The 25823-nt window shown below is 39.7% G+C and overlaps 1 protein-coding gene across 1 annotated transcript in view; it reads right to left on the minus strand.

Annotated features, from left to right (window-relative positions):
• The window catches only part of TGFBR2 (transforming growth factor beta receptor 2), a 57201-nt gene that overhangs the window by 26003 nt on the left and 5375 nt on the right, over positions 1-25823 (minus strand). The window contains exons 2-3 of the mRNA XM_050322043.1: positions 5045-5216; positions 3167-3357 (exon numbers count right to left, since the gene is read on the minus strand). Coding sequence (XP_050178000.1) covers positions 3167-3357; positions 5045-5216 — 363 coding nt within the window. The remainder of the gene's footprint in view (positions 1-3166; positions 3358-5044; positions 5217-25823) is intronic.

Below are 25823 nucleotides of genomic sequence, written 5' to 3' on the forward strand. Positions count from 1 at the left end.
TTTTTTCCATGACAGTAGGGCCAGGCCTCTGTCTGCTGCCTAGTCAACTTCTAGCCACACAGGGCCTTTTCACCCTGATTTTGGTTAATCTTTTCCAGTGGTTTTGCTCCCTGGCTTTGCCTTCTGGTAACACTGACATTAGACTTTTGAATAAATAATAATTACAACACATTGGCATTGAGTTTTGCTGTGAGAAGCATTTTTCCACCACAGGGGTGTAAGTTGCTTGCCAGTCACCCACAATTTTTTTTGGCAAAAAGGAGACATATTAACAAATGAACACAGAGTAGTCAGATTTACAGTGGTTACCTGTCTCCTGTATATTATTTCTCCAAGAACATTGTTTGCAGTGACTCTGCACACAGTATTTTCCATGAGGTGCCTGTGGCCTGAAAAACCAGGGATCTGAATCAGGGTCAGCCCCTAATACAGCAGAACTACAGGCATGTTTAGGTGTATGTCTGACTGTGTCTTCCTTGTTTTGCAAACTGACCATTTAAATGAAAGTCCATACAAGGAAAGGGATTTGATTTGAAAGTAACTATTTAAAACATTTCTAAAGCCACACATGGATGAGTCACAACACCTCCCAGTACCCAAAACCTTTAGGTGATTGTGTCTAAAAATCGAGTCAGGAAATTTGCCCTTCACGTTCAAGACTGATATGAGCCAACAGTGCTATAAACCAATTCTTCCATAAGCAGTAAGAGCCCAGCTGTGAATCACTGGAACATAGTGACTAACCTCAGATGGAAATTAGAACTTGTTGCTTTACCCACAATTTTCTTTCTTACCCCAGAAACAAACTATATCTGGTGTGTCTCAAGTGTGTACGCAGGAAGAATGCTACGATCATTTACAGCAACAGCTTGAAAGGAAAGGCTGTGATTAACAGGTGAAAAATTATAATTTTTTTAATCATCTCAGTTTATGCTAATAAATGAGTAAAATCATTGTTTGATCAGGCTTCTTTAGAGTAGCTTTTGTCTGCTCTCTAAAACAGAATATGCAAAACCACTGCAAAAAATTCTTGCTCTGGTGGACAAGAAATGTAGAGTAAAAAAAAGGCAAGAACAATGTACGCAATAGATTTGGATGACAGTCATTCCAAAGGCAAAATTTTTACAGGCTATTATCTAGTTGTCTGGAGGAGCCATGGACCAGCTGGCTGTGATGTTCTGCTCAAAGTTAAACACAGACAGGAAACCGCATGTCTGATACTGTAAAAATCGTTTGTCTTCCTGCCATGGCTAACCAGGCAAGCAACCCAAAGGGGCTGTTTTCATTTAAAAGGAACACTAATCCACAACAATAAAAAAGGAATGACAAAGCCTCAATTCTCTCCCCCTCCCGACTGGAGTTAATGCCTGCGTTTGTGAATGAACTCGAAATGTTACAAAGTAAAGTTTTACATTACTTTAATTTTTACCTGTAGTTATTCACTTAATACATATGAATGCAGCACACGGTTTTCATGAGTCACCTAGAGTGCTTACAGCACGTGACCTAGAAGGAAAAGCTCCACTCAGAAGAGTGAAAGGAATTAGGGTAAAAAGACTGGGTTTAAACTTATACTACTCCTTTTAGGCTACTCTGGAAGTGTGAGTGGGGCTGCAGAGTTGCTGAGAATTAAGGCACTTGGTGTTGAATTTCTAGAATGGTTTTCATAGATATACACACTGAAGACACACCTTTATCACAGTGATTGCCTTCAGCTTCACAGCTCCAGAAGAAACAGCCATAAGGTGACTAATTCATAACAAGTCAGCCAAAATCCACTAGGGTGTGGTTCATGCTGTACAAAAACACTAGACAGCTAACACAGAGTAGGATCTATTCACTGGGAACACGTTCTCTGTCAAAAGACAATCTGTTAGAATTAAGTCCTGTGTCTACCCCCTGTGCTCACATCAATATCAGTATACACTCCAAATCCTTTAAAGTTCACCCAAGTAAGGGCTGGTCACACAACAATAGATAAGCAGTCAGGTTGTCTGGTTTTAAATCAGGCTTGGGGAGGGGATGAGGAAGAGTGTGGGACCAGATATGGATAGGCTGGGCCAAAAGAAGCAAGGACTTGCTAGCTTTCTCTTGGCTAATTTGTTGTGGTTTTGTGACCTAAACTACTTTGCCTTCTCGGAGGACTGGGAAGTGAGATCTAGAAGTCGCTCACACAGTTGTCCACCTCAGTGCAGTCATATACCATGTTTTCCAGGAGTAGAAACAGTGTCCCAATCCTTTGTTATCTCAGGTAATGAGGATCTAATTATATCCTGTTCTGAGGAAGTTACAGATGATGAGGATGGGTTTTGTCTGCTGCTCTCCTTTAGAAGTGTGTGCACACACATTTGTCCACATAAGACCTCAAACTTGCCTGCGAGAGCCTGACTTTGTCTCAGTAAAAGAATCAGTATGGTATCCAGCAGGCAGGAGGAAATAAAACAAGGTGTTTGAGTGTGGACCCATGCACATCTGTGTGTGCAGCATGAGGTCCACCAGCCCTATACACATCTGCACTGCCTTTACTGTATTTGCAGTGGCCTGAAGCAGAATGGGAACAGGTTGAAATTTGGTCTATACTCAGATTTCCCTGGTTTAACTGAACTCACATAACTTCCTTGTGGCAATGGTAAGTATGAGGTTTCTCCTATTCCCCTGTGAAGTAACCTTCTAGCTACTTCACACCTACCACAGAACAAGAGCAGATGAGATGGTCAGCTACACCAGAAAAGCTGACTTAAAATTCACATCCTATCAAGTTATCAGTAGCATCTATATATGCAGATGACACACTATGACAATACAGCCTTTTAGAAGGAGCAAGACCTTACATTTGCCTCTAGTTTAGGTTTTATAATATAATTAGCATATGTTGCATTTTGGTGTGGCAACAGAACAACTGTAAATATCTTGCTTTCCTCCTTCATCAGATTTTAAGTGCAATGTCTTGAGCTGACTGTCAGACTTATTTCAAAAGGAAAATAGCCTGGCAGAAAGAAATATCCTCTGAACACACAAAAGGAAGGTTGAGATTTTGTAAGATTCAAAAGAGACCAAAATAGCTCCTGCCACTAGAAGTTTTGCTCCACAAAATGCAATTACAAAGTACATTGGTATTACACAGTTGCAAGGACTGTAGGACTGCAAGGTAAATTATTAAACTTACCTGATGTAAAAATGAGCATATCATTGCATTCTTCACCTGTACAGGAACACATGAACATCAATCCCCCATCTTCCTTTTTTTCCCTCATCAAACACCTCTCTGAGTCGTAGTCATCCAAAACGTGACCATATAGTGTTTTTTGGGGATCATGGCAAATTGTTTCTAAGGTCACATTTTCATCATTTTGTCTCCTAAAAATAAAAAGGAGAAAATTGAAATCAAAGAAGGAATATTTTACAAAGGGAGCAGACAGGACTGCACCTGACCAAAATTTGCCTCTTTTGAGAACATAAATGTCATTTAAAGAGTATCATATATTCTTCTCTGTCTTTCCTGAATGGGATGGTTTTGGCTGTGTCTGGGCTCCTCACATTTGTACAATGGTGCAGCTATTCCTGTATCATATTACCACAAAGCTCGGAAGAGTGCCTTTGAAAAATCTCATCCAGAATTACTCAAGCTAGTGCTCAATGAACTGCTGTGAACTTTGAAACATACTTTTGGTTTTTGTGGTCACTGAGCAGACAGTAAAAATCTGTGTGAAATTATGATAAAAACAGAATTATTTCCTCAAAATCTGAGGAATTTCTATTGAGTTGGCCTTTTACTTAATTTTTAAGCCTACAATCAACACAATTCCTGCACTGGAGGAGTTATCTTTATATTTTAAAAAACTTAAACAAACAAAAAGCAAACCCCACTCTAATACCAATCATAAAACTAATGCAAGCTAGAGTTGCCTCACTATCAGGGAAATATATACAGCTGATAACCTGAAACATATTCCTGTATTCTGTCCTGGTCCATATATTTCATTTCATTGACAAAAGACTGAAAGGCAAAGTGCCCTTTAAATACAGTTCTCAACTCGTTTGCCTTTTGGATAAATGACCATGAAAAACCCAGAACATATCTTAAATTGCACTACAGTCCCTTTTTATGGCAATAATAGACACTGATCACTTATTAAAGAAGCACAGGACAAATACAGAACAGCACACTGGACTGAATCCTGCATATCAAATGTCTTACTTCCAATTATGCTGAATATCTCTTCAAGTCAATGGACACAACTCATCCCTCAATAAGTGAATTAATTACGTCTCTGTGTAAGGGCTTCTAATTATTTTCCTAAATTAGCAGCAATGCTGCAAACACTCAGTTCTGCTCCTTTTGTCCAGTTATGAATTCATTAGGAGTGTTTCTTGTTTTCTTTGGTAAGATTGGATTCCCATTTATGGAAGGGCAAAACCTCAGTTTTTAGACTGAAACACAAGTTTAGAGTCAAGAAATCCTACAAAAGTATTACAACTCATTTTCATAAACTCTTGATTTCATTGAATTAAGCCACAGGCTATATAAAAGGCATCATGTCTCCATCGAAGTCACTAAATACAGATTTGTTTTTTTAATTAAGAGAAAGTATTTCTACCTATACATAGCAATAAACTTCCTGTTCTATCTACATAATAGCCTCCTCCTATCTAAATAATTTAGTTCACTTTGAAACCTAAGAGAGAATTCTTTCTTCAGCAAATGTCACCACAATCTTCTTTTGAGTCTCAAATCTGTTTCTACTCTGAGTGTTGTGGGTGGACGCAGCTTAATGGTTTAAACAAAACCATGCCTCTTTTCCAATAACAGCATAAGCTGCAGCAGAACTGTTTTAGAAGAAAAAAGTCCCTAGAACATTTCATATCAGAATTGTTAACCTCAAACAACTCTCGGTATGCTGACCACAGATATGGGTTGGAAAGGAGAGAGCAAAGCCTGGTGAGGGAACAGGCATATTGTGAATATCAGAGCAGTTAAGGAAAGTACTAAGCAATGGTGAATTAGAGTGTGCTCCCACCCCACCTGTATGACAAAATAACTTACCATATAGCAACACAGACTTCACTAGTCTCCTCACAGATAGCAGTGATGTTGCAGTTGCTCTTGCACTGATGTTGATTTGAGCAGGTTGTTACTTTAATGTCACAAAATTTGCATAGGTTTGGCATTTTCAATCCACTTTCCTTATTTCTGTCTACAGGTGACATAAATTCCGCTTAAGAAAAAAAATAAAGAGAAGGAAACTCAATAACGGTAAATTATCAGGTTGCTTATTACAAAAATAAGGTTTTCAGCAGCAGCAAACATTTTCTCCCACCTTAAATTAGAAAATCTTTGATCTTTCACAGCTACCAATTTTCTTTACAACAAGTCAAGTGCCACGGTGTCAAGACCAGGTTAATTAAAGTGAATTTGAAAAGTGAAATAAACTCCTATTGACTTCAGATGGACCAAAAGTTGCTTTGTAATTTGCAGAATCTACTTTTTCCAAGACCAGTTTGCACTAAAATAGCTCCTCTGTGCTCAACAACTGGCATTACTCACAGGCAGCATATCCCCATGTAGAGAATGGCATTATGGTCTGTGTGCTGATGTAACTGTGGATACCTTAGTGAGAATGCACATTGGGTGTGTGACATCATTATAACACGGATCATGACGAATTTTACAAGCTTTTCTTTACTAACCTAAGGCATAACATAGGTGCCATCCCTAATCTGATTACTGTTCACATAGAAGAACACAGAATTGGAACTGCCTTTCAGCTTAAGGTAGATGGTCTGCCAGAGGTCGCAGGTGAAACTCAAGCTGGATATGCAGTAGGGCATCTGTGCCTCTCACGTAATCTACTACAGGAGTCTTACTGGGCTAATTCAAGGGGCTTGAACTCAGACTAACTTGCAATGACAGCCTGTCTTGTAGAAGTCTACTTTGATCCAACAGCTACATTTCTGCACCCAGGCATTGGATAATTACTTGCTTACTGATTCCGAGTCTTAGTACTGACCATCTGCTTCAGTGTAGCAGCAGTAAGGAAAGAGGTATTTTTTGTACCAGTGCATGAATTTCAGGAAACATACTTTTAGCACAAAATCTATTTTGAAAAGCCAGTGTGACTATAAGGAACAGAAAACGCTGACACAAACTTGTTTCTAAAGCTAAAATGAATATGCAGCCATCTGAAGTGGAGCAGATAATCAACAACACTTTCAGTCTGACTCATTTTGTAATGTAATTTGAAAAGTAGGTTGGATGACTTTAAGAAGTTACTGGGCTTCATACAGCACAGGCCTCCTCTTGTAGCCACCTGCATGTTAAAACTATGTTCATATTGCTTTCTGTGGCCAAATGTTGCTAGTCAACCAGTTATTATCAACCAGGGATTTGTAATTTCCCCCTTTCTCCTCAATTAGCTAAGAAATCAATTTTTTCCTTCTAGAAATTCACTCTTTACTACCATTAGAATATTTTATTACAGGAAATAAATATACATGATTTTTCCAGAATTAAATAAAAAAGGCCTCTTGCTAACATTTTCAATGGATTTCTGAGCCTTTGTGAGGGACTGAAAGAAAAGTCTTCCCCCTCCATTCAGTCACACATCTTTCTCATCGCTAGCATGCTCTGGTACTGATCTTACTGCCATTGGAATCAGTGGTAAAACTCCCAATTATTTTAATGGTATAGAAGAAAGTCCTACACAGAAGGGATGGTTAGGGTGAGCTCACTGGGTGTGGCAGTGCACTTCCCCCACCCCCCAACCCTGTTTTTGGCTTAAGCAATAGCTAACAGCAGTGGTTGTGATGGTTGCACCTGGCTTAAGCTGGACTCTCAGAAGACAGATAACAACACAATAGCTGAGGGCCATAAAACTTACTCAACAGCAGAGGGCTAGTTGAGCATGCGCCAACCAAAATACAGCTGGTATGCAAATATTATTGTAAGTCAATCATCTTACTCCATAAATAGGGAACAGCCCAGGGTCCGCTGAGCTCTGCTGCGCGGCAGTGGGCTGCATGCCAGGATCTCCCCTTGAGCAGGGATGCATCTCAAGGTTGATCCCTGAGGTTGAGGGAATCCTTATTGCATTAAATATTCAGTAAGTGAATTGGGAATAAGCACATCGAAACTTTGAAATCTTAGCTAAGTGAGATAAAGTATTGCTTGTGCACATACAATCCTTTAGACATCAACCACTGATGAAGCTTGGAACTAGGTCTGAATTCAGCTACACATAGAAACCCCTCAGAAAGGGGTTTAAAATACAGGGAGGTCCTTTATGAACCTCATGACTCAACTGGAGGGTCTCTCTGACAGTTTTGTCTCACCTTGCCCTCTGTGCAGTAAATAATCAAGTGTACTTTGCCATCAAAGTTTGTTAAAGCACTGTCACATTTACAGTCAAACTTTGTTAAAACTCTGGTTTATGTCAATAAACATTGCTACTCCATACAAGGGAATTGTGCCACTCCATTCACGACACTGGGAGCACTTACATGGGTGGAGAATGCTGGTGCTATGTATTGTCTCACAGAATTTTAAGCCCCAGGCAAAAATTTCTTGTTCTTAATTATATGTGTTGCAACAACTCTCAGAAGCCATACAGAGGAACAAAGCCTCACTGAAGTAGGTGTGGTAGGATCTCAAAAGGTCTTGAATCTAGCGCCCTATGAAATATGAGTTAACATAATCATCATTATGGCAAATTGTTCATTTCTTCTGCATGGTACCTCTTATTCACCACAAGCTGAAGAGAAACTAATAGCTGTATCAAAGTTTTCTAGGTTGCAGTAATGATTGAAACAACTTGATAGTGATGGACTGTCCCTCTGCTCAGAAAGAAAAAAATCTATGGTCCTAAAAGCCTGGATGAACAATACAGACCAAAACTGAAGGAGAGATGAAGTGACTCACCCAAATTTACACAGAAAACATGTGGCAGAATGCCAAGTATCTCACAATTGAGCACAGGGGAAAGACATCTTCAGCTCAAACTGCAAAGACTTCTGCTGCATCTACACTGCTTTTAGCTCTGAGTTCACATGTTTCTGTACTTCACTGGGCAGCTGTGTCATGATGGATGCCTCTGCCATAAACATGACTCAGTTCTCTCTAGTGCCTGCACACTGGAGTCAAATGCCTCATGAAGGTGGGTCCTGGTAAACTGTTTCAAGCACATTGTATTTGTTGAGAGGCAGGGCTTGTTACTATGCTGTCCCCAGTTATGCCAGGTTCTGCCAAGACTCACCCACTGGAACAAATGGATGAAAAGATGTTTGGACCTCTTCCAAGGAGGGGAAAAAAAAAAAAAAGCCATCTGGAAATCAGCACTCTAATGTGAAGTCACAAACCGCACAAACCTTAAGTTTGTAAGTTAGTGTGGTAGGCCTTAATTTAATCACTAGCAACAGTAGCAAAAGTCTGGGCATTTAAGGCCGGGTAATTTCTGATCAGGTTAAATTACTATCAAAAGCTAATGGGGTTTTGGGACTTCCATAGCTGACTATATCCATATTTTCTCCCCAGAATTCTTGTAACAGAGGCTGACAGTTCAGTGACTCTCTATTCATGCCTCTGGCACTTCGTGATACTGGATAAACTGCTGAGGTGGACAAACTTTATTTCATGCTTCAACATTTGATTTAAAGTGAGACTGCAGTTTACTTTTCCTAATATTAACATAATGCTTTAACAAGTGTTGATGTGCTGCTCATTACTACAGCTTGGCCATGCCCACTGTGATAACACATCTTGTTCCAAGCTAAAGCCAAGTTTGACTTTTTCTATCTGATGCTGAAACCAAACACTGCAAAGGGCCTGAGAAGAAATCTGGAGTCAGATATGATGGAAAATGTATGCTCCGAGCTTTGCTTTTAAGACCTGGATACACCCTGACAGTTATTTTTAATTATATTGATTATGTTTAGTGCTGTAATACAAGGAAGAAAAGACAGAACTATAATCAATCCTGAAGATAAAAATTACGAGTTACAAAATCACAAGGCTAGCCAGACAGATCATGGAAATAAAGGAAGGGGGAAAAACCAAGAAAAAAGCCCTGAGCAATCAAAAAACAACTGCTGGGTTCTCCTTTATTTGTCGTTGCTGGCTGTACTCTAAAAGTGCTTTTTGAGACATATTTTGAAACTCTGGCCATAAGAAGAAAGGTTGTCTAACTAAAAAAAAAGAAGAGATAAAAAGAAAAATAAAGCACTGGAATCCATGAGGTTGATCTTCAAGAGATATGTCAGCTATTGTATTACTCATCATCGAATCATGGGAGCTGGCAACACTGCAGATCACCTAGTAACTCCCATCATAACACCTTTGGGGTAACCCTATGAAATACGTGTTTTCAATTTTTCAGTTACAGTTGCCAATTCTAAGCTTATTGCCTTCTGATTTGAAATGTAGTGTCACTGGTATATACCCCCATACTCGCTATGAGCTCACATAGTTCATACTGTCTTGGACGCTGCCTTGGGCTGCAGTCCCTTGTCTCAACTATGAGTTACCCCAGCAGGATTACCATGGGTACAGGACTCTCATGATTCCGTGTCTGTTTCTATTAAGATTAACAGCAATGATTATCAACAGTGCTGAAACAGCCGCTGTAAAGCCAAAGAGCTATCTTTTAAGTACAACTAAAATACGTCAGAGGAAAACAGGTTCCATGAATGTTTAACCCACCAGACATTTAACTATCTCTGTGGCAGGACTCCAAAAAACCACATTCTTACAGACTGTTTTGCAGAATCTTTCAGCCTCGATTTTAGTTACAGATCACTGACGACCAGGGAACACAACAGCTGCCTTAGCCAGTACTTAGAGATATGCCTTTAAGTGTGCTGGTTGAACTTTTGTTCAGCTGCAAAGTGGGACATTTGTGTCACTTTTGTGCATGATCAGACCACACCAGGGCTCAGCAAAGGATAAAAACCAAAATAACTTCCTTTTTGTGAACACATTTCTTTGTAAAGTACTCAGAGAAGATGCATGTCATGGCTTCTCCCTGCCACATAATGACTTTTGCCCATTATATGAAAAAAATGCAAGTCACACCTATCAGATGACAAGGTAACAACTGTGAATGCAACGAGATGCACGTACAGCCCTGAACCCCATCCTACCACAAAGCAGCCCCTATGAGTGGAGGGGAAAGAATGATTTGGTGGGGCCCACAGGCTTTTTTCAGGTGTGTGTGAGCTACAACATAGTCTTCAGCCATGACTGAGAAGTCTTCCATGAAAGAAGGGGGCAGACTAGGTAAGCCCTTTTTGACCAGCAGCAGTTTGGCCACCCCCAGCTGAAGGAAGGCCAAAGCAAAAAAACTGGTTCACAGCAGGAAGGCCACTGATGGACTGCACTGAATTTGGGAAACCACCATTTCTCACCTACCAGCAGGCAAGGCACAAGGGAAGCTACGTGGAGAGGGAGAAAACAAAGGAAAAGGAGCAGGAGTTGGAAAACTTCATTTAACCTGCCGTGGAAGTGCCTGGCTTTTAACAGCAAGTGGAACTGGCAAAACTTTGCTTCAGGGATTGCTGCAGGCATTGACATAGAAACAGAATCAAATCTGGCAGGAGCTGGGGGGAGGGACACAAGCAGAGAAAACAGAGAGGGAACAGCATACTAAGATGGAGATCTTGAAGATAAAAATAATTTTTGTATTTAAATAATTAAAATAACATTATTTTTATCTGCTGTTTCCAAAATGAGCTATCATTAGCAGTTTTAATCATGGGCTGGGCTCTTCTCTCTGGTACAGGGCACAGCAGTGATCTGCCTCAAACACGCCTAAGAACAGAGCTCGCCACCAGGACTCCTGACTGACAGTAGTCCAGGTCAGAGGAGACTCCAGCTCAGCACTTAACAATAGAAGCGTGACCACATTCTGAAAACAGGGAATAAAAATAACATTATTGTGATGCCTCAAATAATGACATGGATTTTTACCTGTGGATTTTTAACTTGAAGCTCTCTTGCACATTTTCTGGGCACAGTTTAGCACTCCATGGTAGGCGGAACAAAAGAATACTGTCTCTGGGCAAAGAAGCTGAAAAAAATCTAAATGATGGCTTCCCATAGAGCTCTTAAATGGACATTTCATCTTCCCCTGACTTTTACCCGCAGCCTCCCTAACACAGCTGGTAAACAGCACACAGCACTGAAGAATCGTAAGTGATATAACATGAAGATCAATTTATTCAACTATGACTACAGGCTCTAGCACTTTTTTCTGCATAATGCATTAAGTTGGGAATTTACTGGAAGTTCTCTTTAGTGTTTAACCCCTCCTGTATCTTCAGATATACAGTGCATATTGAGTACATCAATGCTCATCTGATTCTCAAGATAAGCAAAAACAGCTTTCCTACTTTGTTGGAATAAGCATGATTCATGGTTCAGAACTGACATTTGCTTAATTAATTCTGACCTGTGCAATAAAAAGCATCTCTTGCATCTTCATCTCCTTTTGTATTCTCATCTGCTCAATGAAAGCTGCCATTACTTCACTTGAAACAGAGCTGAAAGAGTATAAACACTTCAGCTTTATACAAACATTATTTTTCCAACTTACAGGGTCTGAAAATAGACAGCAGTGATTCAAGTATTATACAATTATTTCTGTAGCACTTTTTCATGACAAATGAGTCTCTGTGAAAAATCCTCCAACATTCAAAACATACACAATTAGGAATGATTCTGACTCAGAAAAACGCAAATGTATCTCCACTCTCTGCTACAGAAGCTCAACAATACAAACCCATGCAATTGTGTTTTCTAATCAGTTTGAATGGAGTTTCTGAACCCATTGTGCCTCTTCTTTCAGCCAGTTAAGAAAGCCTGTTTATAGTAACATGCTTCTTTCCAGTCCTGCTCCCTCAATAGTCACACTACCACCAGCAACCTATTTCAAAATATAATAAGGTTCATCATTCTTTGTAACGATGATGGGGAAGGTGATTCGTTTGTCCTAATGGAGGCACATATTCCCTCCAACAGCTTAATTTATATTTCTTCCCTTTCTCTCTCTTACTACAAGAATATTAAGGAACATCCACCTTAAAGAGTCATTTGACTCTCTTTTCAAGTGTCTATTTATTAAACTCCAGTTTCCAACAGGGAAATTCAGAATTCCACCCAGTACAGGTGGGACAGAGCTTTAGAACATTTTCTAATAACATTATGGTTCAGCTATTTCTATTAGCTGTTAAGTATTCAGAGACACATCCTGGCACTTCAGTTTATCTGCAAGGCTACTGAACGTGCTCAATGTCACATATAAACTGAAAAATTCTAGAGATCATAAAAAAATTAATCATATTCTTAATGTATCAGTGCTGCTTATCCAAAGACATTCCTTTCTAACTTACTAACAGTCCTAAATGTCTGTGTTGTGATATCTGCTTAATGCAAAGACAGTCTTGTTTGCCTTTTTAGGTGCACCCTTAGTGGAGAGGTAACATGTGGGAAGAAGGCAGAGAAGTTTTGAAGTCTCAGGGCAAACGGCTGCATCTTCTGCTAAACCTCTGGGCAGCAGAAAACATCAGGATCTATGGTAAAGGCAAAAAGGCTAATTTCAAAAGTGTTAGGAGTTTCCTGCTACATTGTATTGCCAAACCCTCTAGTCCTTCCCACAGGGAATTGCAGTTGTGGTACCTGGGATGGACAGAGTAGGTGGGCACATGGGTGCAGTTCTCATTTCTCCCTTACACAGACAGCTGTTGTGCTGGCTCATCACTGCAACACCACAGCATGCTGTGCAGATGGAGCCTGGCCCTCAGCTCCCACAGACCACTGCACAACCAAAGACACACAGAAATCAAAAATAGTAACATGCTTGGCCAAACACTCACAAATGACACTCTTACAGGGCTTTACTCATATTTAGTATATGGCCTCATCTTGCCTAACTTTCCAAACGGCTTCAAGTAACTACGTGCTGGCCTGGCATACACGCACAAGTTTAATGCATTAAATTAAAGGGGTGAAGGTTTTAAAGTTTTGCATGTGGATCCTTCAAATCCTTCTAAAGCTGATTTACCTCGATACAGGTTACATTAGGAGCAAGTCTAGTCAGTCTCAAAAATGAGAATAACCGCACACAAAGTTGTTGTGGTTTACTCAATTACTTTTAAATCAACTATAAGCTGAAGAGGACTGAATTCTGTATGAGAAAAAAATCTTTCACAATACTTGACTATCTACCTGCAGCATTTTCGGTTGGATAGACAGAAAAAAATCATCTCTTCCAAATGCAAAATGGAAGTTATTTGAAGACTGTTCTCTACACTGGCAGCATGTAGCAACTCAGGTGGCAAAAAGCCAAGTCCTTCTCCAGAAAATACAGTTGACTCCTCCTAAAGTTAACCCTTGATACAGTTAAACTCTTGCCAAATGTATGTCCTTCATTGTATTCAAAAGAGCAGACTAAGGTAACTAAAATACAGACAGAACCATGTAAATAATATCTAAAAGCAGCTGCTGTGCCTTACAAAGAGTTTATGCAGAGCAGTAGATGTTTATTAATACTGTTTGTTCACTGAGGAGACTGGCAAACACTTGCAAACCCTCTCTGGTCTCAGAGAAACCTCCAGGAAAGGTTATGAAATATGTTAGTTTGGGGGCAGACTTTTGCTTGCTTTTTAAAGTAGTGAAAATGATACACAGAAATTAAGACTGTGACAAATGACAAAAACAGGAAATTTGAAGTTATGCCTGACTCCCCCAGGTTCCCTTTGATACAGCTAGGTTACTTGGTGAATCAGGAAATGTATCACTCCTGTATTTGCCATTTTATGCTTTTAATTTTATTTTTTATTTGCTTTACAAATATCCCCTTAAAACTACGAACACACGCTTTCCTGGCAGGTTTGAAAGTCAGAAGATCATACTCATCCTCCCTTTTGAAAGGCTCCTGCCACATGTAGCTTGTCAGAGCCCTCAGTAGATCCCTCCTTTGGGGATGCCATGGCACAGCCCCTCTCACATTCACACACCTTTTCTGACATCTTATTTTTAATGTTGTTCTTTTTTGATGCAAGGAAACATATTTTGAGAACAAAAATTTTCTGCCTCATGGAGAAGTCTTCAGACCATTTTAAGAAAAATGACTAATTTGTTTCTTAAGCGGTGTGAACACAAAAGATCTTCCCTTTTCTCATTCTCTCTGGTGAGGCCATTGAGAAATATCTGCACAAACTGTTCCAGTTTGCAAAAAACAGCAGTCATGCTCCCCTTCTCATTATTTGTTCACATCCCTCATTGGACTTTCTCTTCCCCCTCAGAGGAATAAGACTGCACCTTACCACACCTCCCTCCCCCTCCAAAGGCCAACTTGACCCAGAAGAGTTCTCCAGTCTAGACGTCTATCTGACAACACAAACACAATGAAGAATGTGGTATGAGGAGCGGCAACCCACAGCTAGGGTAATGAAAAACTGCATATTTCAGCAGCAGTAGCACTGCTGAGGGCACAGAAAAGTCCCTGTGGATCTACGGCTGCAGTTACTTCTGGGCCAAGGTCATGCTGCCCAGCACACCAGGGACGTGGGAGAACCTGCTGTCTGCTACTGTCTCCAACCCTACAGTCTGGTTTCCAATGTTACTTGCCCTGAGACAGGAGATGTCACAGCCCTTCCAAGAGAGGAAACAGGGGCTCTGTGGTTAGTCTGTTCTGCCAGGCATAATCACTGCAAGGGCAGATGGGACTTGCTTAGGATTCATCCGCATGGGTTATACTTTGGGCAGCATTCCAAGGATTGATGTTTCTCCCCAGAAATATTTGCAAAAGCACCTCAGGCCTCATAGCTATTTAAATTCACTACGAAACTAGATTGCAGGTTATTTTGACTTCAAAGTATAGAAAAACTACTTATGGTGTCTCAAGTCAGAGACACCTAAGACATCTAAGAAGAGAGCTACTACTCTCTGTGGCTGTTTCTTCAGCTGTACACAGACCTAGGAGATGCCTCCTCTTCATGGGATGCTGAAAGAGTCGGAAAGAGTCTTGTTTTTAGAATATAATTTTTTCAAGAGGAAAGACATAAAATGGACAGAGAGTACTGTGAAGCACATATATCCTCTGACTGATGCGAAACATCTGATTTTGCTGTAGTTCTGTAATGTGAACACAAAAAATAAAATTCAACCGGTCACCCCAATTCTTCATTGTTTCAGGAGAAAAGCCTGATGAACGTTTACCTGACACTACCACTACTTTCAGAAAATGCTCTGCAAAACCAAAAAAAAGTTACATCTTTTGCTCTGAAACTTTTGCTGAACTGCAATTTGTATCTCTGTTTTCAGAGAGCCTGATTCTGCAATTTCTTTTCTGAAAACTGGAAACAAGATCCCGTGGACCAAAGAATGAAACTTTAGTCAAACAGAGCCAAACCTAAATAATAGACTTGGAATTAGAAAAAAACAAACACAAGGTAAAAATAAATCAAAAGCAGTCTTAAAATATAACACAGTAATTGGAATGGGCTGCATCTCTTCAAATATCAGTTTAAGTGTCACATTCACAAATAGGAAATACTTTATAATTATGTAGCATAAGGGGTACAAAGAATATAAGTGAGACATAAAAAGATTTTAGGTACAATGGCATGGTTTGGAGCACATAAATTGCAGGAATGCTGTTCAGTGTTTTAATTTTACCTAGGCAGAGGAATTCAAACTGAGGTTGCCCTCTCTTTTTCCATGCACAACTCCGTATTGAGCCTCTGTATTGGCCCTTCACAAGTGCACCTTTTGTGTCAGCTGCTGGAGTATGTTCAAGTCATGAGTTAAGGGGGTGCTTTGTGCCTCGAACCAGAACCCACATTCTTTCAGCATGATTTCAGCAACCTATACAGCCAGGATTGGAAGTGACTGAGCAAACTGGCTTCAGTCACAGCTCTGAAGGCCACCATAAGCAAGGATGAGGTCTGCATGGCAAGAGTCTCTATCCTGTACAACAAAACACTGTATGTGTTTACACCGGTTGCTACTGAACCAAATCAGAATTTCTGTGGCATTTTATAACACACCAATAAGCATGGGGAGAAGCTGTGTGCACACAAAGACTCACAGCTGCCCAATCAAAATAAGCATTTAAATGGATTAACCAGACAACTGCGCTTTCAAACTTGAAAACGTTACATAGTTACATGATTCAGAGGGATTTATAAATATTTGTTTTTCCAGATAAAAGGAGGATATTAACAGGATTTTTTTAAAGTGCATTCACTGCCACTATCTGTCCCTCCCAGCTATAAACAAACAAATAAGGAAACAAAACAAAAACAAGGATGGTATGTGTGCAAAATTTGTAGTCACAGTTTAGGATTTGGGGATTTTGGTTTAAGCTTAATATAAAAAGACAACTTACTAACGTACGGAGCATAAAAGACCTAATTTTGTTTAGCTTTTTGAAGACCTCCAAACTTGAGGAATATTTGAGAGATCTGGATTTAAGTTAAAGTACATCCTCTGACCAGAGGATGTTCCTACTATGGTACTAGTTTACAAAATAATCTAGAGATTCTGGTAAAACAGAATTCCAAGCAATTTCTTTCTCTAGACCTGAATATAATCCATGCTTCCTATCCTATTTGAAAAAATGTTTCCAAATAAGAAGTCTCATTTAGTAAGTCCACATCCTTAACACACACACAGGCTCCTCTGTCAGTCACTGATGGGCAAACATGTTTATGTGAAAGCTCTGTCCAGAGCTCCTTTTTACTGTGAGAAGCCATTTTCCTCCAAGAAAATAATGTTTATGAACCATTCTGTCCCCACACAGCAAGTTTTGAATGACAGATTCAGGAAAACAGTATTAAAAAGAAATTACTCATTCATAATCCATCAGCTCAGCTAAAATAGTAAACCAGAGGAAAGTTAGACTCAAATGTAATCCCTTAGGAATAGAATCACTTTGAATAGATTTGAGGAAAAATACACATCCTTCTCAAATACAGGAGCTTGGATGGTTATATTTGTCTCTGTCAAGTTACAAGCAAAGAAGTAGAATAAGAGAATTTAATACCCTGGGGATATGTTATCTTGATAGATGTATCTAACTTCCACAACTATTAATGGGAATTGTATATTGGGTATTGAGAAAAGGGTATATGCATAAAAACACACACTTCTAATGATATTCAACCTCAGGAAAGCTTTCTTTTGCTGACTTCTGTTGCAGAAATCCTACTGCTGTGGCTTGCTGTTAGTGAGTTATCAGATTTCTTGGTAAAGAAGTATCTCTCCCAACAAAGCAACATCTCCTTTATCTGCCAAAGGTAAATTTCCTAACATAGCCCCCCGGGTATTAGCTGTTTCTTTTAAAGCATTTGCAAATGACTCCCTCCAGTTACCTTTAAGACCCTGCATCACTAGCTGGCAATACCATCCTGCTGAAATAAGAGAACAAATAATGAGCTCCTTCATTTCTACTTGAGGCTGAAATTTTACTGGGCTTAAAGGAAAATAAAAGCCATGGGTGAAACCTGCTCATTCTGAAGTAAGTAGGTGTTTTATCCCTAAATCCATCTCTTGAAAGCTCACTGGAAGGTCCTTATCTTTGCCATTATTTCTAAATCACATGCAAACAATCAATTCACTATACTATAAAACAGTGTATTTCAAGGACAATTGCTTTTATCTGTGTGCATGGTCCAACAGGTAAGCCCCCACACTAAATAAATTAACCTGGACACTAAAAAACCTGCATGTAGGAATACAAACAAGAGTTCTCACTCCATGCAATTCACTGCTTGCAGCAACCAGCCCCCAGCAGGGCTGGCATTACAATATAAGGTGAGGACATTCCCCCATCAGGTGCTGTTCAGAGGGAAGGGACTTGCCAGTCTAAAATGTTTAGTCTACCTGCCTGAAGATGTGTGAGAGACTGCAGGCTCTTTGTTTATGATGAGGCAGAATAAAATTGTAAATTTGAAATGTACACATGGAGTTGGATTTCTAGGGTTTTGCCCTTCCAGCTGCTTTAGATACAGTCGTTATTACTGTAAATCCCCTATTTCAGTTCTCAAGCTACATTTTTAGTAATTCTTAAGACTGTAATCTTTCACCAGGGCTCCAAGACAGCATATACACTTAAAAGTTTGTTTAGAAAAAATATTACAAAGAAAATACTAATTTAAGTGTCCACAAAATGATTCCTTCTACTGAAGAGAAAGCTGGGAAGAAATAAGGCAGAAACAGAAGAGCAAGGGTATTAAGCAGCAGCTCAGAACCTATCACTGCCTCTCAATTTTCATCCAAATAACTCAAACTTCATGCAATTACTTCAACTATTTTTTTTCCTAACAACTGAGAACTATGAAAACAAAATCTGATGACACTTCATAAACTTTTACATGGTGAAGTTCATTTCTGGCACAACATAATGTTCCTCATTCTGTTACTGCAGGACAGAAGATGTTTACTGCCACATATCCCAGTTAAATTTAACAGGATAAGATCTTCAGCAGATGCTAATCTGTGATTTCTGAGTGTTGCTATGTCAAATTATACTCGCTGATGTTTAACAGTTTAGAGTCATTGAACATTTCTGGATTTTGGTCATAGCACATCATCATCCTTCATCTGGAGGCCACTTATTCAACTGTAGAAATCAGTAGTAGCCTGCAGGACATCTAAAGCCTTCTACAAAATTCCTAGATAATTTTAATCAAATGCAAAGTAGATTAGTAATTATGTCATGAAAATACTACTTAAACAACTGTCATTGAGGAGGCTGTGCATAACATGGTCATAGCAGCTGAGCCACTCAGCATCCCTTTAAACAACAAGAGCCAGTTGCATGTTTTGTTATGGTTTCTGGTGTAACTGTTCAGTGACATGGGCAGTTCATTCTCTAAAACTGTCACTTTGGCATTTTTCACAAATACTGCACTCATGTAGAACACAGCATGTTTCTAAAAGTGTTCTCATAAAAGAAAACAATTCCAAGCTTTCCAAACACAGTAATAGCTTAGGCTATAACAGAGGAAAGTGCTCTGTAGGAATAGAGACATTTTTTTAATTCCTTGGATGTAAAATTTTATAAGTGATGCATATTTGAAATATCTTTGTACAGCATTAGTTAGCAGAGCAGTTTAACTGTTTGTTACTTCTGGAGATGCTAGTCTTAATTCTGAGAGGGATGTGAGTGATACCAGCCTGGTGGTGGTAACTTGCTCTACCACCTACCCACAGGTTACAGGACCACTGTGACTCTATGGATGATATTCTCTGTCTGGCCTTCTGCAAGTAAAGCCATTCCATTCAGTTAGTTTTGCAAAGCCCTAACTTATCTCGGTATATGTTCAACAAGCAAACCACTCTCTTGATTTAGAGGTTCAAACTGGAAAGTCCATCACATCCCTTGCCAGGGCTCTAATAACGAAAGCATCCTGTTTGTTAAAAATGTACACTTTTTTTCTGGAGTAGCTTCATTCACCTACAGTTTTAGTTTGTTGGACTGGATCTTGTTGACCTTTAATAATATCCTCCCCCAGAGAGTCTAACATACCAAGTTAGCACAGCTTAATAGGTTGTTTTCCATCAACTAATAGCGGTAAACTTCCACGCAAGCTCTCCTACCCACAGTTTAACATACTAGCAGAGAAGATTTAGTTAAGATGCACTACTTTACCCTTACCTTCAGGCAAATGCTCCCAGTTGCTAGTGTTTGTTATTCGCCACCCCTTATTAAGGGGTGGCAAAGTGCCTGCATATCTGACCAAAACTGTACCCAGCCAGGGAATAGCACCTGCAGCTACTATTCCTAATTCTTTTGTTCTTCATGTGCTCAAAACCACAACAGTCCATGATTTTGAAAAAGCAGGCAATCCTTAACATTAAACTGTTATCTGAAAATGCTGAAAAGACAGCATGGTTCCCTAAACAAACAGTACCTCCTCCTTCCCTACCCACTTCAGGCCTAAGGACAATAGATGCTCCAGTAAAAGCAAACTACATGTCAGTTTCAAAAGCACAAAATGGAAACTCAAATCAAAACCCACCTTTTGAAGGGAGAAGTAGTGATTCTATAGGTAGTCTAACTACTTATGTTAAGCAACAGCTTGGAAAAGCAGGTGTCGGTGTTTTCTATTTCTAGGAATGTGGTAATGATAGTAGTACATGTGCCTTTCAAGGGTAAGATATTTCAAATAATTAGTGGTTTGCTTCTAGCATTTGCTACCCACCTTCACCCGTGAGAAAGCCAATATATTTCTGACTTCAAACCACCAGTAGGTATGTGCCTGATAATCATACTACAAGTCACCAGAACAAAAAAGCCTAGTTAGGGAAGGTACAAATTCATTGCACCATGAATAATATGTATGTGGACAACTGAGGAAAGAGTTAGGTCTTAAATGGTCAAACAGTGGCAAGTTTCCAAAGCTTCCTTGCACGTCACCAAGCTCATAGCACACAGCCTCTTAACCTGAGAAAAATAGGGGAGAAAAAAAGTGCTAATATCTTATTGAACTTGACAGGGTGTTTGATGAGAATTTCTGGATGCTCTGAGGGCTTTAATCAAGAATCTCTGTTGAGAAAGAACAGTGGTTATGACTCTCTTTGAACCTCAATTTCCAAATCGCAATAGACAAGTGTTGAAACATTCTCTGTTCACTACCCACAAGTTCTATAACTGTCTATAGAAGCTGTAATTAACACATCATTGCATTATTTTTTGCCATGTTAAGTAGCACTGGTTGAAACTGTGAAAATACTAATATAAATAACTGTACTGAAGTTTAATGGTAGCACCAAAAATACAGTAGATGAAATTGTTTGGGTCTCCAGAGAGTAAGAGGCCTCTCATTTCCTAGCTCACTGCTTTAACCATAGGTTAAGATGCAAAAGCTGTACTTCTAAGTGACAAACAAATCTTGTCTCCTCCCATGCAAAAGAAGGAGCCTCTAAACACCTCCAGTCTGTATAGGAGGAGCTTTCATGCCTAATACAGATACTTTGAAATATTGCATATTTTTAAACAATTAAATGGGATATGCCCAAGTCCTCATTCTGAATCCCAATTCTGGAATATTGGTGATTTAATTTGAATCACACTTTTATTTTCCTTTATACACATAAAAGGCAGGGGACATATACATACAAGAAGCCCTAGGCTGCTTCTTGCACTAATATTCATGGTATTAGTGTGGCTTCAGGGACAAGTGGGAACAGCAAAGCCCCCAGCTAGCCAGAAACCTCAAGGTAAAAGTATAAAATGTGGGAAGTAAGGAGTGTGTGAGCAAGAAGTCGATGGAGAAAGAAAAACGAAAATAAAGAAACATGTTTTGGTTGCATTTTCTTTTCCAGAGTAGTTTATCAATCTCTTCCTGCTGAATGTTTTCCTATATCTATTATGCAGAGCAAAGATAAAGCAGATATGGCTTTAGTTATAACCAGACAATGTAGTATTCCTGTTTACATGCAAACTTGAGCTGTGATAGCTTTGAAAGCCTGATGGTCTGGCACTGTACATACCAGATGAAAATTCTACAAATGCAATAAAAGGATCAGCTTCCCAGATTTTTGACTTAAGGTATTCCTTTGTGGTAAAGTTGGGTGAGGAAATGGAAGAATAGACTGAGGGGAAGAAGGAAAATTCAATAGCCCAGAAGCATGTATTGCTGACCTAGTTACTTTGTGAAAGCTTAAATAAAGAGGCTTACGAAGTCATGACTATTACATGGTCCCCTCTGATCTTTTCATGAGGATGAGAAACGGTTGTTTTCAGTTTAGAAAGGAAAAAAAGATTCTGTATGTAAAGTCTCTCTTTGTTGTGCTATGAACTCCCTGGAGAGAATATCAGCCACCCTGCAGGGGCTGGAATAATGAATGAATCCATCAGGGAACAGGCTTTCTTGTCCTGTGACATGCTTTGGGGGACCACCCACACACATGTCAGCCTTTTCTCTGCAAAGTGCTGCCTCTAAAGTCCTGCCCTGTCTTAGCCAGCAAGGATCCTTCATTCCAGAGCCCTTCACTGAAGGGGTTTATATACTCTCAGGCTGAGCAGTGACATGACCATGGGTCTCCCACTTTCAGGGCAAAAGCTCTAACCACTGTAGGAAAAGGAGGCAAGGCAACCGTGAAAATCGGTAATGGGAGCTGTGGGGAGGTAGAAGGGACACAGCAGGGCAGCTGGCCAATTGCCACAGCACAGTCACTGCAGAATCATAGATCTTGAATGCCAGAGACAAACGAGAAGGGTAATTGCTGCACGCTTGCAGGCAGAACCAGTCAAAGGAAATAAAAGATCAACCACTACCTGCAAATGGCAGCTCTCCTCTTGAAATCTTCATTGGTTCCTGACTGCAGATTGACAAATCTGTGCTGTTCAAAATCTCATTAAATTCTTCCCATTAGTGAAACACACAAAGATTTACTTCTTCATTCCTGCACTCTTTCTATAAGTTTCTCAGGAAAAATGGGACACCCTGAAATCACTACCCAGTCATGTTACAGCAAAGCTTAAGATAGTTATGGAGCTGAGAGTGGAGCATCCCAAGCGCAGCCTGAATTTACACAGTGGACGTTAACTGCATAGTAAGGAATATTTTAGGAGACTATACACTTGGAGAAAAAAACTGGAAAGGGAAAAAGATGTAATTCCATCTATCCTATTTCCCCAAGAATGCACTTTAATGTACAAAAGTTAGTCACACACACTACAGTCCTGCAGCACTTGAAGGTATGCTAAGTCCTGATGTAACTATGACTTCAGATTTATTCCAGCCACAGAGCTCCCAAACCCTATGGAAGTTTGTCAGGACAGTCAAGTAACACTAAAACCATGGTAGCAGCTGAAATGGTAAGATATTTCATTTTCCTTTGAGCACTAAGACCTTTCTGAAATTGCTACTGAAGCTGTGCTATCCAAAACACTGCTGCACTGCAACTTTATATAATGAGTTGTCAGTAGTATCTAAGCTAGTAATTAGACTCAGGGATCAGACCAGATCCATATCTCGAGACACACATGAATCCCAGACAGGTGCTTCTGCTTCCTTCCTTGAAAATAATCAGAAGTGATAAACCATTAGTAATCATCTGTGGTCTGCTTCAAAGTTCAGCCTCTTGTACAGCAACATTAAAGATGTGCTTATATTAGTTACTAAGATGAAATCTACAAAATTGCCACATTATCATCCAAAAGCCCCAGGCACCATCTAACCATGCCAACAGGTGACGTATACCCATGATAAACTTAATTCTATTCTGGGCGGCAGAATCCATAGCAGGATTAAAAACAGAGGGAGCTGGCTGACCTGTATCTCACGTCTAAAATATTTAGACCCAGCAGAACTACAGGTCAGCACTCAGTAAACATAACAGAATCCCCTTTTCTTTCTAAGTCAATACAATGAATGCCAGCTCGCTTATGACCCTCCTGGGTGAAATGATAAACAAAACTAAAAATCACATCCACATTCTGAGGAGGTATTTGCCCCTTAGTCCTCATTTCCCATTCTCTCCTTTCCTTCCTTATTAACTACACCAGTATTAGAAGCTCATCAGTGATGAGGGAGCTTCAGTTTAGGCAGTTGACAGCTTAGGAAATGTACACAAGTGTTTTCAAAGGAAAGGCCTGGTCTCGATAAGAACCTTACATATTTATCTTTTTTTGGACTACCTATCCCAAGTCAATTCATCTGCATCCTCCAAAGTTCTCCTCCCATGCCTTTTTCTGGGCAGAAATACTTAATGATACCTTACAAGAAGTTTAGAAGCATCCTTTTTCCCTTGACTGAAATCTCCTATTCCTAACGTTCTGAGGACTTCAAAAAACTGCAGGCAAATTACTCTTTTGCTCCAAGAAAGAGAACCAGATCACTCTGGCTCCTGCAAGACTGATATCACAAAAGCCCCCTCGAGGGAATTACAGCCTCATAACATAGAGTTGCCTATTATTTATTCTGTGGCCAGATCCTCAGATGGTATAAATCAGGGCAGGTTCCTTGCCTTCAACAGGGTAAGCTGATTTATGCCAGCTGACAGTCTGGCCCTGCATGAGTTCCACTTGCACAATGCTAGGTTTTAAAGAGACCTGTTAAAGTGCCCCAGGCACGTAAGAACCGTGCTTGAGTCTTGGAAAATGTTGCTCTGAGAAGTAAAACTGTGAGACCTTCCCGCTGCCCTCTGAGTGTTCAAATTCACTTTTCTAACAGAAGGAAGTCTCTAAGCCCTGACAGAGCCACCACAGACTTGGGAAAAAAATACAGATTTTCAGATGTCCCCTGCATAGACCACTTTTTTTAACTGAGCTTAAATGCTGCATTAAATGAAGCTCACAAGCAATGTTTTGGAGGAACCAATCAGCTGCACAGAGGGCAGAGGTGATCTTTCAAAACCTGTATTAGCAGTCCCTACAAACAAGCTATAAAGAATGTGGTGTGACTTTCAAATCACTGGCTGAACTTACGGCTTTGGCTGCTTGATAAATCTTTCCTTTTTACCTTAAAGGTTCAGATATCTACTTACAGAGAAGAGGGTGTGGGCTGTGGGGTACAAAGGGAGGATAGTAGGAAACAGAAAACAGCTTTCTAATACCTCTGGTTTCAGATTGCCATTTCAAAGGCACAATGTTAATCCCAGGTGTCATTGTAGTGATGTACCTCCTGGGTTGTAGGCTGAAGAATGATTTAGAGGAAGCAGACTCTTCTATCTGTCCCTGAAATCTATTCATTTCAGTCAAATTTTTGCAAAAATACCGCTTTGGATAAGTGGAGAACTGGAATCCTGGAATCAGATTGCAAGGACTGTTAGTAATCAAAACTGTGGTTCCTTTGCATGACAGAAATTTCTGAATACAGCTTATTATTACGATATGAAACAAAGACTAGAAGACACCAGTCATTCAGAGTACTGCCATTCCCACCCAACAAGGAGAAAATGAACACATGGCTACAGGTCAACTTTAAAAACTCTGTCAGGAAAATGTTTTTCCTGCCCCACAAAGTGCTTCAACATTTCATACATTTTCATATTCACAACCAGAGTGAAACCAAAATCATTTGAAGTGGTGGGTGTGGGGACGTCTGTGCATGTATGCACAGCAAGAGGGTTACAGCCCTCCAACATCCTGGGGAGAGTGGACAGGGGGAGCTCCAGTTTCAAGTGTGCATTCTGTGAGTCAGAATGCACACTTGATCTGCCTGTCTTCCACTGACCGGTAATTATTCTAATTATTGATTAATGATTATTGCTCTTTTTCTCTCTGTCTTTCTATATAAGAAATTTCGCTGTGGACTATGGAAGAAAAAAAAAGAAAAATAAAAAATAAAAAATAAAAAAAAAAAAAAAGGAAAAGGTTTCCTGATGAAAGTTTAATGGAAACTGGTACATTTCCACAAATTGTTTCAGTTTTGACAAATCAGCATTTTCCCATGAAAAACAGTGTCAAAAACTCTCAACCAGCTCTAATTCTAACCAGATTAACTCAGGGATGAATGCCAGCAGGAAGTTCTTTCTAAATACCAGTTGTTTGAGCAAAGGAAAACTCCTCCTTCCCCAGATGATCTTCCCAGAGGTGAAACGGCTTTAAAACCCATATGAAAAAAAGACAGGTAGTTCCAGTCCTAACAATTACAATGGCATTCACAGCAAGAGAAAGAGCAAGGAAATGGCATATTAAAAAAAATACACACAAACATGGACGAACCAACAACTAGTATTTCCCCTGACACTGCCAATGTTACTGTTTCTTAAAATATAAAACAGTTGCTAAACTTTGCAGCAATGCAAACAAACAGACATTAATCCATGTGAACTGCAGGGCAGATTCTTTAATATATGCTTCAATTTAAATTCTGCT

This window comes from Myiozetetes cayanensis, unplaced genomic scaffold, assembly GCF_022539395.1.
Source record: "Myiozetetes cayanensis isolate MyiCay16 unplaced genomic scaffold, myiCay2020 scf1, whole genome shotgun sequence".
NCBI classification, from domain to species: Eukaryota; Metazoa; Chordata; class Aves; order Passeriformes; family Tyrannidae; genus Myiozetetes; species Myiozetetes cayanensis.